At 37.8% G+C, this 15,975-nt stretch overlaps 1 protein-coding gene across 4 annotated transcripts in view; it reads left to right on the forward strand.

Moving 5' to 3' along the window:
• skd (mediator complex subunit skuld) overlaps positions 1-15,975 on the forward strand; it is a 49,697-nt gene that overhangs the window by 24,484 nt on the left and 9,238 nt on the right. For all 4 annotated transcript variants that reach the window (XM_075306041.1, XM_075306044.1, XM_075306042.1 and 1 more), the window contains exons 4-10: positions 5,150-5,243; positions 5,406-5,489; positions 8,608-9,086; positions 9,184-9,889; positions 9,956-10,151; positions 10,293-10,933; positions 11,207-15,965. In XM_075306041.1, coding sequence (XP_075162156.1) covers positions 5,150-5,243; positions 5,406-5,489; positions 8,608-9,086; positions 9,184-9,889; positions 9,956-10,151; positions 10,293-10,933; positions 11,207-15,965 — 6,959 coding nt within the window. The remainder of the gene's footprint in view (positions 1-5,149; positions 5,244-5,405; positions 5,490-8,607; positions 9,087-9,183; positions 9,890-9,955; positions 10,152-10,292; positions 10,934-11,206; positions 15,966-15,975) is intronic.

Consider the following 15,975-nt stretch of genomic DNA (forward strand, 5'->3'; position numbering starts at 1 on the left):
GGTATGTAGTTATAAAGCAATTTAAATTAATAATTAAAATTTACGAAAAAAGCCAAACTAGATCACTAAAAAATTCCGTAAGTGTAGTTAGGTTAGGTTAGGTGGCAGCCCGATGTATCAGGCTCACTTAGACTATTCAGTCCATTGTGACTGTCACTGAGTGCTGCCCGATTCCATGTTAAGCTCAACGACAAAGGACCTCCTTTTTATAGCCGAGTCCGAACGGCGTTCCACATTGCAGTGAAACCACTTAGAGAAGCTTTGAAACCCTCAGAAATGTCAACAGCATTACTGAGGTGGGATAATCCACCGCTGAAAAACTTTTTGGTGTTCGGTCGAAGCAGGAATCGAACCCACGACCCTGTGTATGCAAGGCGGGCATGCTAACCATTGCACCACGGTGGCAATGGTTGAAATTGTATTTAGCATTGTGAATCTGCCTTTAACGTCAAATTTCATGTTTTCCAGTCGCTTTCACCGTCTTTTGTGTTTACACAATTCATATCAAATTGAAGAATTTGAAAAAAGAATTTTGGTGTGCAATGCTTGTAGACGACATTAAGAAATTCTATTAGAATTTGCGTTTCTCTTCCTTTCGTTTTCATAGCAAAACATTTTGTTTGAGTGATTCCTGCTGTGAAAAATAATAAGGACAGGTTTGCTTTTTTGTAAAAAAACGATACTAAAAAATTAAAAACCCTTGTGATAGAGGTGTCCACCATCTAAGAAGACCTTTTCATCAAGAATTCAATCCCAAATATACTTTGAAGATGGTCCAAAACGGTGGTGGTAGTATCATTGTGTAGGAGTCATTCTCGTATTATGGTGTGGGTCCTTTATATCGTATACCGTATGCCGAAGAAAATATGCCACTCAAATAGATCTTCCAGCAGGATAATAACCCATAACATACAACAAGGTACACAAAGAAGTGGTTCCAGGACAAAAAATCAATGTGTTAGAAGGGGACTGTACCGCTGTACAGTCCCCAGAATTGAATCCACTAGAAAATTTGTGCAACAAGGTTAAACGGCCAATCAGGGGAAGGTTAGGTTAGGTTAAAGTGACAGCCCGATTAAGTTTCAGGCTCACTTAGACTGTTCAGTCCATTGTGATACCACATTAACTAAAAGTACCTATTACATATGGGCACTTCTAGTTTTAACCGCTGAACCTTCTCGATTATTTTCTTCTGTTGAACTAACCAGATTGTTCTAAAAACATTAGCAGATTGCTTAACCCTTTCGACCCCGAATTTTTATAGGTATCGCTAAAATTTTTTTTTTACTTTTAATCATGTTAAAGTCATTTAAGAAGCGTCTAGCCAAAATTTCGGGTTGCCACGCCCATTCGTTTAGGCGATAGAGAATGTTGCCTGTGGGCAACTTTGGGCAATTGTGACTACAAACTATTTTGTTTTGTAATGATAGACGTATTACGTTTTATTGGATTTTTGTTAAGTTTTTTTTTTGTTATTTTACAGTAAATATGTACTTAGATGCGCGCGTGAGTGGAATTTCAATCACGCTCAAACACATTCACGAAGAAATATTTGTACTCACGCATGCCATGTGGGTAGGAATTCACGGTCACGAAATGAAAAGTCATACTCGTACACGCTCACACATGAACAATGTTTATGTCTCACGCTTTCGCACGATTCACGACAAATCTCGTAAGTCACGAATATTTTCGGAACACGACAATTTTCGTGGCTCAATAAAATTCTGGTAATTAACGAAATTTCTCGTGACTCACGCTATTGAAATCTTAAGCGTGATTAAATATGTAAAGGTGATTAAAATCGGTGAGCTTGAATTTAATCGTGAACGTGAATTTGTTCGTGATTGTGAATTTTTGTGTCTGTTTTACCGTGAGTGCGAATTTTATCGTGAATATGAATTTTATTGTTAACGTGAATTTTATCTTGAGTGTGAGTTGGATCGTGAGCGTGGGTTGGATCGTGAAAGTAAATTTTTATCGGGAGCGTGATTTCGGAGAAAGTTTACTCACTCACAATCACGAACACAATTTGATTTTTACTCACGCGCCACACATTTTTCTTTAATCCCGTTCACGCACATTCACGAGGTTTCGTTTAAATTTCATTCACGAGATTTCGTTTAAATTTCATTCACGGCTTCGCGTGAATCACGCGTGACTCACGAAAATGTTTTGTTTTTTTTTTTGTTTTTAACCCATGCCAATTTAACTGGCGGTGTAAAAAACCAAAGTATTATAAAGCGTCAATATTCGTGCTAATCCACTAGTATGTTGCCAAGAAGTGGCTTCCTCCCTTTTTACGATTCCTTCCAAATTCCCCACTGCACTGCAGATATGTTTTCCACATCATCGCTGCATTTCTCGTCACTGGGACATCCCAATTGAAGTTCAAAATTTTTTCAAAATCATTGTTTTTCAAACCTTTTTTCTCCAGGTCTTATGTTCAAAAATATGTAATTTTACTACCACAATTGCCCAAAGTTGCCCACAGGCAACTTTTCAATTTTAAAAATTTCCCATCTGTTGTTTTTTTGCAATTCTAAGATTTGACTTCCAGAAATATTTTATTTGACATGTACTACAATAGATTTAATAAAAACGTTCAACATTTTAGTTGTAATTTTTGAAAAAAGTCACATGTATAAAAACCTCTTTTTAAATTCGCAAATATTTTTTTCTTGAGGTACGTGCGTATTAATGAAAAATTTTTTGCTAATTGACAACCAAATTAGCTGATTTTTCATTCAACTTGAAGAAAACACTTGTAGCTTTCGATACCGTTACAGTTTTATGAACAAACACAAAAACAACGCTGACAGTGAGTCTCAAAACACAAAAAGTTGCCCACAGGCAACTTTAGGGTCGAAAGGGTTAAGTTAACGTTTTCCAGGTCCGCCAGTAATCTAAAGCTATTTGCTTACGCCTTACACAAAATGCAGGACATTCACACCGGAGGTGTTTAATTGATTCCTTTTCCTCCGCATCATGACAGCTCATACAATACTTCGCGACAATAGTTTTTGCAAAATCGCCTATCAGACAGCGACCCGTTATAGCAGATATCAGGAGTGATGTCTGCCGTCTCGAGAACAGTAACATATCTAGTGTTCGGTTTAAGTTTAAACGGGGCCATATTTGCTTGGTGTCGTTACAACCCTTGCAATGCTCCCATCGAACATTTGCCATCATAACAGCATTCTCACGCAGTATGAGCTGGCAGGTAGCCAGGGGCTTACCAACAGATTCTAGTTCCCAATCAGGGGAAAGTGTACACCAATTTGCGATGAGCTCTGGAATCTAATACAGGATGCGTGGAACCATATACCGCTATATTTTTTTTGCTAAAATTTGGTCGATTCAATACATAGAAGATGTTCTACTGTTCTGGACAACAAAGGATCGGAAAATAAGTACTAATGTAACACTACGGATCTATGGAACAATGTTCGGTATAAATATCTATATAGTTTTATTTAATTTGGTAATAGGTTTCAACTTTCACGAAGTGTCCTTATTTCTTTTCACACGTAAATCATATCAATTTATAACAAATCACATAAATATCGAATTACTCGTACAACAGTAACAAAAATTTTGTCTCTACCTTTTAAGAAAAAATAAATCGTTTAAACAAGAAAGAATTTTCGTTTTTTGTTCGGTTTTTAATATTATCTAATTGTGGGTAGGCACTGTCTCTATTTTTTCCACATACTGCAGTAATAAAAAAGAAGTTATGGTTGTTAGCTGAACCCTTAAAAGTCATTCTTAGTTTTTGTACACTAACGCCATCCTTCGTCCTTTTGACGCGCTTTAAATCATGAGCAAAAATGAGGATCAAAATTTTGTTTAATTTTTTATTCAGTTCTTTTTTAATTAATATTGAACAAAAAAATTCATAAATTGGAATAACTTAAATTTCTCATTTCCCAATCGACCAAAATACAGTTTAGATCGATAATAAAAATTAAAGATGACTGTCAAGGGTTAATTTGGGTATAGTGTTAGACCGATATTTCAGTCCATTGTGATACACCACAGGTTGCTAACTTCTCTTATCAATGAATTACCTGCTATCTGCACAGAAAAAAATTCTGATTCAATCACAAAATTAATTGGATCAATCACAGAATTAATTGCAAATAATTTGTTAGTTCAATTAAAAATTTAAGTAAATGGTCGAAAAACTCAATTTTTTAATTGGAGCTATCAATTATTTATTCAATTATTGTTTATTTATTTATAATTAAATGTACTCTTTTTAATTGGAAATATTTTGGTGATATTATTTTCTGTCTGGTTGAATTTGTTGTATTATCACATATTATTGATTGGATGCTACACTTAAGCTCTTATTTAAAATATAATAAGAGTCATAGTTGTTTAACATCCTAAATAAAATTCAAGATCTCTGTGGTCTAGTTCTAGAGAATTTAATTAGACCATCGTTCATCTTGAGATACAGTACTATATGTATATGGAATCATAAAAATTCGAGATTGAATTTTCATGTTCACTTTAGATTTTTAAATTTACATACATTTTAGATATTTTGTTACATTTTACCGATTCCGAACGGCGCATCACATCACTTAGTAATATCACCAGCATTACTAAGAGGATAAACAACTGTAAAATGTATATTTAAAATATATTGTCACACAATACACAAACTTATCCCTTGCCTGTAAATTTGTACATTTAAGATATACGAGTTTGTTCAGAAAACTTGATTCTGAAATGTAACCAAATGGTCTTACAAAAATAAAATAATATATTTCAAAGTGTAAGAATAGGAATCAAAAAGAAACAATATTAACTGCGTATTTTTCGATGATAAAAGAAGTTTATAAAAACGCATTTTGGTGCCTACCAATTGGAAAATATATATAAAATATTTAGATTACAGCCCCTACTTTAAAATAACACGGACAAATAAATCAAAACTAAGTGGGCAAATAAGGTTTGATGACGTTTTAGAATGTTCTCTATAGTGGACATCGGTAGTAAAAGGCTTTAAGGGCGTTGGTTGATTAAATAAATAAATAAATAATATAAATTGATTGAGATTTTCAACTAAAAAATTATAGCTTTATTCATTGTTTGTGTATGAAGGTACTAACAAATTTTCTATGTTTTTGTTTTACAGGAAATCAAATGTTATGGAATGGAACGTGGGAACGAGGTCTAACGTATGAATGTCGTTCCCTTCTATTCAAGGCACTCCACAATCTTATGGAAAGGTACGTTTAAAGAAATTACTTTTTATTATTATGTTTTGGTAATGCTATGGTTTTTGCTTTAATATTATTCGTAAATGAATTTTTTGCAATTCTTAACATTGCAATTTCCTTGGCATATATTATAATTACTTTTTTTCTAATAAATGTAATGTTTGTTTACAGATTTGTGCTTACTAAGGATATTGTTCGATTTGGCAAGTGGTTTGTCCAACCTTGCACTTCAAATGAGCGTATATTTGGCAGGAGGTAAGTACTATAGTTTTACTGCATATTTAAAAATTAGAAAAGTATAACATTTTAACACAAGATTAAAAACTAAGGCATATCCAATTTTTAGAGTCAGATGAATCAAACATTTGATCGAATTCAAATATATTTCCATTCATAATACAATCGTGTAAAGTGTAAAAAATTTGTTGGTTTTTCTTGTTGAATATTTAAAAATATTTACCAATTGTCACCATACCCTATTGAGTGCTGCACGAATGTATGTTTAACTCTTTGACAAAAAACAAGACTTGGACGGCACTTGATAAGAGAGATGATGACCCAACCTTACTCGAATTAGTATATAAAGGGTGATTCTTTTGAGGTTAGGATTTTCATGCATTAGTATTTGACAGATCACGTGGGATTTCAGACATGGTGTCAAAGAGAAAGATGCTCAGTATGCTTTGACATTTCATCATGAATAGACTTACTAACGAGCAACGCTTGCAAATCATTGAATTTTATTACCAAAATCAGTGGCAGAAAATCCGCTTTTTTATCGACAAATTTTGTTCAGCGATGAGGCTCATTTCTGGTTGAATGGCTACGTAAATAAGCAAAATTGCCGCATTTGGAGTAAAGAGCAACCAGAAGCCGTTCAAGAACTGCCCATGCATCCCGAAAAATGCACTGTTTGGTGTAGTTTGTACGCTGGTGGAATCATTGGACCGTATTTTTTCAAAGATGCTGTTGGACGCAACGTTACGGTGAATGGCGATCGCTATCGTTCGATGCTAACAAACTTTTTGTTGCCAAAAATGGAAGAACTGAACTTGGTTGACATGTGGTTTCAACAAGATGGCGCTACATGCCACACAGCTCGCGATTCTATGGCCATTTTGAGGGAAAACTTCGGAGAACAATTCATCTCAAGAAATGGACCGGTAAGTTGGCCACCAAGATCATGCGATTTGACGCCTTTAGACTATTTTTTGTGGGGCTACGTCAAGTCTAAAGTCTACAGAAATAAGCCAGCAACTATTCCAGCTTTGGAAGACAACATTTCCGAAGAAATTCGGGCTATTCCGGCCGAAATGCTCGAAAAAGTTGCCCAAAATTGGACTTTCCGAATGGACCACCTAAGACGCAGCCGCGGTCAACATTTAAATGAAATTATCTTCAAAAAGTAAATGTCATGGACCAATCTAACGTTTCAAATAAAGAACCGATGAGATTTTGCAAATTTTATGCGTTTTTTTTTTTTTTAAAGTTATCAAGCTCTTAACAAATCACCCTTTATGTTATTCGTTTCACAAAACTAATGTTGTTTTAAATACACATTCCCTTGGAGGTGTTTCATTCACAGTCCCTACTCTCGATATAGTTGATCTAAAAATTTATACATCACACTCGAATATTTTTTAAATTTGTTTGTAAGAAAAATATTCGTAACACATGAATTTGTTATAGTATTCATTGGATGCTGCACTTAAGCTCTTATTTCAAATATAATAAGAGTCAAAGTTGTTTAACATCCTATATAAAAATCATGATCTCTATGGTCTAGTCTTATAGAATTTAATTAGACCATCGTTCATCTTGAGATATTGTACTATATATGGGTGCCTTAACCGATCGTCTACTAATTTGCTAATGATCATACCTAGTATGCTCTTTTAGATTATTCCAATTCTTATATGGAAGCTGTAGTGGTAAAAATGCCTGGGAAAAATTAAAATTTGTTTAGCATATAGATGTCGAGATGGATTTTTCAATGTAATTGTTAATTTAATCAATTTACAATTTTTGAGATTCAATTTAATTTTCAATTTCCATTTATTTCGTAACACAAAGCCAATGAGGCCAAATAATAAATGTATTACATGACTAAAGCCTTAGTAAAGATACGTAAAATAACAAGTGTGTACATTTAAAATTGTATAACAATTTTTTACATGAGTAACTCATAAAGGGCTCCCCCCGCCAAGTAACTATAATGTAAGGTAATACGAATTCAAAAGACAAACTAACAGAAAGGGTCCAGCTATTAGCACCAAAAATATAGAACATTATAGAATATCAATATCAACTTCAATTTGATGCTCCCGAAAAAAAACGATACATTTTTAAACGAAAAGCATTATTAGAATGAGAGAAAATTCTTAAATCAAAAGGTAACATATTCCAGATACGAGCGACTCAGACATGAAACGATTTTTCATATATTGAACAAGAGATACGAGGAATCACAATCTGAGGATTTCTCGTCGAGCGAGGGTATCGAAAAGAGTCACATAGAGTGTTTGGTACCCAACTACGAATAACTTTATATAAGAATAGCAGACTGGTACACTTGACATAATGAGAAAACGATACACCAAGAAACCTCACCACAAATTCCGAAATAGGGTCTCTTCTTCTTAGATTGAAGACAAATCTGACAATAGTATTCATTGCGCATTTCAATCGCTGAAAATGGGTAACAGTCTCCAGACTGTATCGTATAGCAGGCAACAGTAACGCGTGTGCAAGTCTGTATCTAATCCAAGGTGGAAAGACTAAATTGCATGAATAAATTTGAAGCAAGGAAGAATATAATTTATTTTGAACCAACTCAATATGAGGAGCAAAAATTAATTTTTGGTCAATTAGAACACCCAAACAATTAATCTGACTAACAAATTCAATTCTATCCATCCCCAAACGGACATCACTATCACCGCCAAACGACATTGCTTTCGTTTTTAGCAGGTTTATAACAAAAGAATTATCCAGTTATCAAAGATTTAGCGGCGAAATTAAAATTTCCAACACTGTAAATACCAATACGACGACTTACCATAGGATAGGTTAGTAGGTGGCAGCCCGATGTATCAGACTCACTTAGACTATTCACCTCCTTTTTATAGCCGAGTCCGAACGGCGTTCCACATTGCAGTGAAACCACTTAGAGAAGCTTCGAAACCCTCAGATATGTCACCAGCATTACAGAGGTGGGATAATCCACCGCTGAAAAGAGACTTACCATATCTTCATAATTTTAATTCTTAATTCAATAAAAAAAAAAAAAACAACAACAACAAGACAAAAAACTGTTTTTAAATAAATACATAAATTATGATACTAATATATTTGTTCGTCTATTAATTTTCAGCTCTCAACATCTATCATTCTCTTTTACATTCTTTGTACATGGCGACACTGTTTGTGCATCGATTGATTTAAGAGAACATCCAGCAGTTCGTCCATTAACCAAAGAACATTTAGTGGAAGCAGCTGCAGCCTTTTCTGCAGCAGCATCCAACGCCAATACTCCAGAACAAACATCACCAAATAACGGCGGTGAAGGCGTTAAAGAAAATGTGGGTATCACTGCTCCAAATAATGCAAAAGGCCATAACATGGCAAACAATTGCAACAGCAATAATGGAAATAACAACAATAACAATGGGGGACACTTGAAGCCAAGAAAGGTAATATTGGCGCCATTTGGTATGTCCGCTACTCTAACGGGTAACAGTTACAAAGAAAATGATCCGATGGCTGAAAAGATTTTAGAAGACTGGGCATCATTTTTCCCACTGTGCAATAAAGAAAACAGTGATGTTCCACCGGTTGTTGAAGTTATAGCAGGTAAGTTAGTGAAATATATACAAACAAAAGATATATACCAACATACATTCTTCAATGTTTTGCCTTAATATGATTCTGAAAATTTGTTTCTTCCTAGGGGGTCATAAAATGTATCATCCATCAATTTACGTACTAGTCACTGATTTGGATGATATGGAAGAAATGGAAGCGGCTGCATCACAAAAATCCTCACTAGGTTCAACATCGTCTGCTGAAGCGGCAGCCATTGCTGCTATTTCCTCGGTTACAAATCAGGGAAATCCTACTGATGCCGGAAGACCTTCTTCTGAAAATATTTCTACTGCTAAAATTTCAGCTACTACAGTAACAACTTCAGCTACCAAATCATCTCTTACCCATATGATTGAACGCCTAAAAATTGATAACACTAAAGTTCAACCGTATTATGACACACAGACGCGGAATTTCACCTGCAACACAACAAATACTCACGCTCCACCCCAGGCGGCTTGCGAGATGCCAGAGAGAGTTTGGCAAGAATGTGTCACAAACTCATTGCACATACAACATTCATTCAACGGCACAAACTTTTCATCTTCCACCATCACCTCATCCTCGACCTTAGGGTCAAGCAACAATACAACGACGAACAGCGATTCGCCAATAACAAATATGACGAGTAGTGGCGGCAATGAAAATAGCGCGTCAAATACCGAGGAAGGGGCCACTGATCAAACTGATTCAAGTAATTTGGGTCCAACGTCTACATTATCTCAGAAAAAACAGCAACAAATATGGGGGTTTATTGATCCTACGCAAAAGGCACCCTGCATATGCACAAAGTAGGTTTAAGAGAAAAGTTGAATGGAAAGATCTATTGAATATAACTTTACTTTTTCCAATTTTAGAACATCGTTGACGGTTTCGTCGGGACAAACACCCGGTAACGGCACACCATTGCAAGGTGGGGTATCTAGTTATTCACGCAATTCTGTGATGGACTGTATGCCGTTACCATCAGTTGGTTCGCCCGGAACGCCAGCTCCATCTCCACATCCGAATTCAGCGTTGTCTCAACCCACATCCGTTCCACCCGCAGATCAAGTGCGTATAAATATAAATAGAAAATTATTAATTAAACAATTGAAAGAAATTTCGATACATCAAAAAGCAATTGAATACATAGAAAATATCCGTTAGGACTATTAACAATTTTTTTTCATTTCTTATGCCTTTTTTTCATAGTTATTGATGAGTCCCCGTGCTCCCACATCCGTACCGAATTTGCAGCAGCCAACAACTCCTATTGACCAACTTTTAGATAAAAATACACCAGCTCCTACTCCAACAGATCAGCATGATAACAAAAGTATAACAGCATCCCCCTATATACATCCAGCACCCAGTGTTGAAGCACCACCTTCTGTTGAAGGTTTGCATAGCGCTAATATGGCTGGTAGTGTGGGTCCAGGAAGTGTTGGACCACAACCACCAAGTGTAGGACGTTGTACACCCACTATTCATCAGCCGTTGTCGCAACAATCTCAGCAGTGTGGTTCAATCACTGTGAAAAAGTTTGATGTGCAACCGGGGACACCATTGCTATTAGGGACTGGAAGCAACAGTTGTCCTTCTGGGCCAGGCATTCCTTCAACAGCAACAGACATCAAAATTGAAAGTGTGAATATGCCCAGTAGCGAGACGGCATTGCCAAATAACAACTTCTATAAAAATAACTCGGTGCAATTGAATAGGAATAATGCACAGCATGACTTTCTGAATTTGTACAAACTTCCAAAAATTACCGTCAAAGACATAGATACTTTTGCTAATGAAGATTGTCTTAAGCTGGACGTTTTATATGATTTCACTGTTCCAGAAGCTTGGTAAGTACTTATTTTTCCATACAAATGGCAAACACATTTTATTCGAATACAAATTCGAACACACAGAGCATTTATGGAGTAACATCATTGAAGTTTTGTGGTGTTACCATCTTTGGCTCTGAAATCATATGATCTGTTTGATTTGAAAAGTGTTACATCTGAAATCTAACGTTTCATTTAAAATTTTACTCAAACTGTACAATATTTTTGTTGGTACTGGCCATGCGCTTATTTCCGAATTCCTATAACCAATCAATGCTTTTTGTTTTGCAGGGCAAACCATCCTATCAAAAGGTTTAAACCGAATGAAATATCTAAGCAATGCCGTGTACCACGCACAAAAACTCTATACGAAGGACATACGCACATTAAACCCTTAATGCCTTCACCGCGTTCCATATATGGTGATCAATTATTGGCGATCGATCCAACTGCTACGGGGTTAATATCACAGACAAATCCATCTAATATTGAACAAAACACAATAGGCGCTATGAATAGCGGCCTTATTGGTATTGCTTCAAATACAATGGGCAACAATCAAATTAATAATAATACAAATAATGATACATCTGATGTAAATATTGGTAGCGGTGCCGCTGCTACGAGTAGCATCTTTAAGGAGCTTGACATCAAAACGGAAGGCGTATCGGCGGTTGGAGCTTCATCGACATCACCTTGTAAGGATTCTAAAAGCGGTATAGGAGGAAATTTGTTTACGGTTGAGGGCCTAAATCCTTCTCCTAATGATTTGGAGCAATTGTTTGATACGTCATTGAATGATGAATGTGGCAGCGTCCAAATACACACACCGCCTGACTCGAACAATCCTTCAAATGGATGTGCTGTTACTACCAATACTATTGAAGAGTTAAAACGTTCTACGAATGCTGTTGTAGTAGGGTCCGGTTCTAGTGTCCAAGGTAGCAGTGCGGCGGTTTTAGCTGCTTTACAAAGTTGTAACAATGTAACGAATACGACAACATCTTCGGGTATGGCTGCATTAAATAACAGTGCAGGTAGCATTGTTGGCGTAGGTGGTACTGGTTCTGGCGCTAATACAATACAAGCAGAAGATCTAACCAAAATGTTTCCTACTCCACCATCACATGAACAACACCATCCAAATTCAAGTCCATGCCAAATGGATATACAAATGACGGATATAAATGCCATGACCTCAGCAGCATTAATGGTTCAAACTTTAGATACAGGCTTAGGCATCAGCGCTATGGCTAAAGTAAAGCAGGAGTATTCCGTTGAATTGGGTAGTCCCATCGAGGAGCCCATAGAAGACTGGACGTATGTGTATAGACCACCGGCACAAGCTAATTTTTTGGGTTCGTCTAAATATGCCCCACTGACAAATTTACCAAGCCAGTCTTTGGCTCCTTTGATAATACCTTCCAATTGTCGCTATAAACCATCATGGCAACAGCCACGTCATCAACAACAACAGCAACATCAGCATATACAAAATGAAAATATTACTAAAAACTTTACAAATTCTTCTTCAGCATCAGAACAACAACAGCAACAACAACACCAGCAACTACATGAACTGTTATCAGCCGCACCACGTACTCCTCAACAACAACCACGTACACCGTTGGGACCAATGTCCTCATCGCCGATGCATAATACAGTGCCTACTCCTTTGAGTAGCGGGGGCGGTGGGGGCAGCAGCCTTCTACTAAATCAACTCAACTGCCCACAAGCCGCTCTCACAAACACTCCGCCTACAATGCAACAATTAATGCAACGAACTGGCATGTCGCCCATTTCACCAGCCACACATGTACCATTTCCACATACAAGTCCAATGATGCAACAACATAGACAAACTCCTATACATCCGCCACCGCCTTATGAAGTTGCCGTAGCCAGTCCTGCCTTATCAACAGCTTCATCGACACCAGCATATCTCAATAAACAATATCATTCACAAGAACCTCCACAAACCCCACAAAGCGTAAATAACCCACTACAAACAATTGGAGGTCCGCTCAGCGTGCAAGGAAATAGAGATGCGTCCAATATGGGTTTTTATGGTTCAACTAACAACACTAATTCTATTATACAAGAGCTACCAGAAGTTAGTTCGGTCCTTGTAAATATCCTGCTTTATGATACCGCTTTGAACGTTTTCCGTGATCACAATTTCGACAGTAGCACCGTGTGTGTTTGCAACGCCGATAACCAGCGTATTGGTAACATACGGGGTTCTGATTCAGGAGTGTACGTTCCCCTGCCTGGAACATCATTCAACCCAACATCACCCTCCTTGTCCACATCTAATGCACTACGTGCTTTAAGTGCCTTTGGCTCGTTGGGAACGTGTGGTGGTGGACCTCTGGGAGCGTTGGGCGGTATAGCAAATTCTCTGGATTCCCCTGCATCATTAGCTGGAGCAGGCTCCAGCTCTTCAACTACACCATCGACAGCTACACCTGCAAACAGTAATGCTCAACAATACATCACCGGTTATGTAGATGACGACGCAGTCGAGTGTACATGTGGATTCAGTGCCGTCATAAACCGTCGATTAGCATGCAAGGCTGGTCTCTTTTACGAAGACGAAATGGAGATTACTGGCATAGCCGAAGATCCTGGACGCCACAAGAAACATTCCTTGCTGACATTAATAACCTCCCTTACCTCCAAAGCGAGCAGCAATCCCGCCAACAATAATAACACTAATGGGTTTATGGAAAAATCAGCAGAACAAATCGCTTTCTCAATACTGGATCTGCTGCTGGAACAGTGCTCTATTATACAAACATCTAGTAGTGCTATTCACCGTTCATTGCAGCGCCACCGCAGAAAGTTATCGAAAAAATCTCAAAAGCCGCAGTCGGTTGCGGCAATTGTAAATATTCTGGAATATATTGACGCAAACGATATAATTGCGTTGGCACTGGAACAGGCCCGCCTAGCATTTGAAAGCAACCGCATGGATATAATGGAACATCAAATGGTATCATTCTCATCACATCGAAAAACAAGCAGTAACACACAAGTGGCTTTGGCTCTTACTGGGCGACTCAATGTACATAAATGGCCTTATATAACCGTCGGATTCTCTCGTAGCAACAAAGACATTGTATCTACGATGAAATCCATACAACCTATGCTACAAAATGCATTCCATGCCAAATCTCGCACCGCTGGTTCCCGAGATGCTACGTATACAGTAAGCGGTCCCTTGACGTGGCGGCAATTTCATCGTCTCGCTGGTCGAGCATCTGGACAATGTGAACCACAACCGATACCGTCGGTGATAGTGGGCCATGATAAAGACTGGATTTCCGTAGCACCGCTTGCCATTCATTATTGGGATAAGTTCCTACTGGAACCGTATTCCTATGCTCGAGATGTTGTGTATTTGGTCATGGCGCCAGATAACGAATATATTCTAAGCAAAACAAAAACCTACTTCAAAGAACTTAGTACCACCTATGAAATGTGTAAACTAGGGCGACATACGCCCATATGCGGTTGGAATGGCTTGTTAAGCGTCCAACAAAGATCAACCACAGATAAATCCTATACAACATCCATGGACAATTGGCTTAAAACTTTAGAAAATGTGAAATTAGCTGAAGAATTGCGTTTATATGCTTATGCTTTTCAACATCAATTGGCACCTTATCTTAATAGGGTGCCAAATGATAAAACTTTACTTAATCCCCCGGAGACCAACGCTAGGTGTAGTCAGGGCTATAGTACGTCAACTTCGTCCTCATCATCTGGGGCCTCTTCGTCTTCATTATCGTCCACATATATAACAGCTGGTAACAATTCAAATATAGGAACAGAAAATGTGCCGCATGGAACTACAACCTCAACTGGAGATCATTCCCAATCAATGGATAATACCGACCACTCGCAACATGCCACAATGTCGAACAGTGGCGATTCTCAGGGTAATGCACCCGAGTCTAAACCGGCCGACATAAAACCGGATGTAAAGCCTCCATTAATCCTAGGAGATCCGCTGGGTGTAGCTGACTGTTTGGAAGAGGTTAACCCCTCTGCTATAGTTCTATATGTGGTGGAACCTTTCACGTTCGGTTCTGATTCACCCGAACTGGAGAGAATAGCTTGTATCGCCTTACTCAGAATGTATTCAGAAATGCTGAAGATGATACCCGATTCTGTACGATCTCACATAAATATACAAATAATATCATTAGAATCAATACTAGAACTTGGGCGGTCACGAAACCGAAAACGATTTTCGGATGAAATCAAATGTCTAGCTCTCAATATATTCTCACAATGTAAAAGACATATGGTACATGCACAAGCGGTAAAAAGTTTAACCGGGTTTGGAACGGCAGCCAATGTGGAAGCTTTTCTAAAGACCAAAGACGACAAAAATAGAAAGGCATATAAGATGTATACTCCGCCATACATTCTTGCTCCAATGCATGAGAAAAACGAGAAGACTGATTTCTCTCGAGCTGCCTGGGGAGGAATGCGTGGAAGCCCCAACGATCAAAAGTATTCTGTTATGTACTGTAACTACTGCCTGAGCGAAGACCAGTCATGGCTTCTTGCCACCGTTACAGATGATCGCGGCGAAATGTTGGAAAAGGTATGCATCAATATTGATGTGCCAAATAGGACAAGGCGGCGACGAGCACCAGCCCGTCGCATCGGTCTAAATAAACTTATGGATTATATACTGGGTCTGATATCACAAACCACGCAAACATGGCGATTAGTTGTTGGTCGAATAGGACGTATTGGTCATAATGAATTGAAATCATGGTCATATTTGTTGGGAAAACAAAATCTACAAAAAGCCACCAAACAACTGAGGGATATGTGCAAACAATGTCAATTGATAAATCCACCTACAATTTTGAGTGCCTGCTTGGTAACCCTGGAGCCAGATGCAAAGTTGCGTGTAATGCCAGATCAGTTTACACCAGATGAAAGATTTTCTATACAAAATCCTTTATCGACACCGCAGGACGTAACATGCACCCATATTTTGGTATTTCCTACAAGTGCCGTGTGCTTGGTAAGGCATT

The sequence above is a fragment of the Haematobia irritans genome, chromosome 4 (assembly GCF_050003625.1).
Source record: "Haematobia irritans isolate KBUSLIRL chromosome 4, ASM5000362v1, whole genome shotgun sequence".
Taxonomy (NCBI): Eukaryota; Metazoa; Arthropoda; class Insecta; order Diptera; family Muscidae; genus Haematobia; species Haematobia irritans.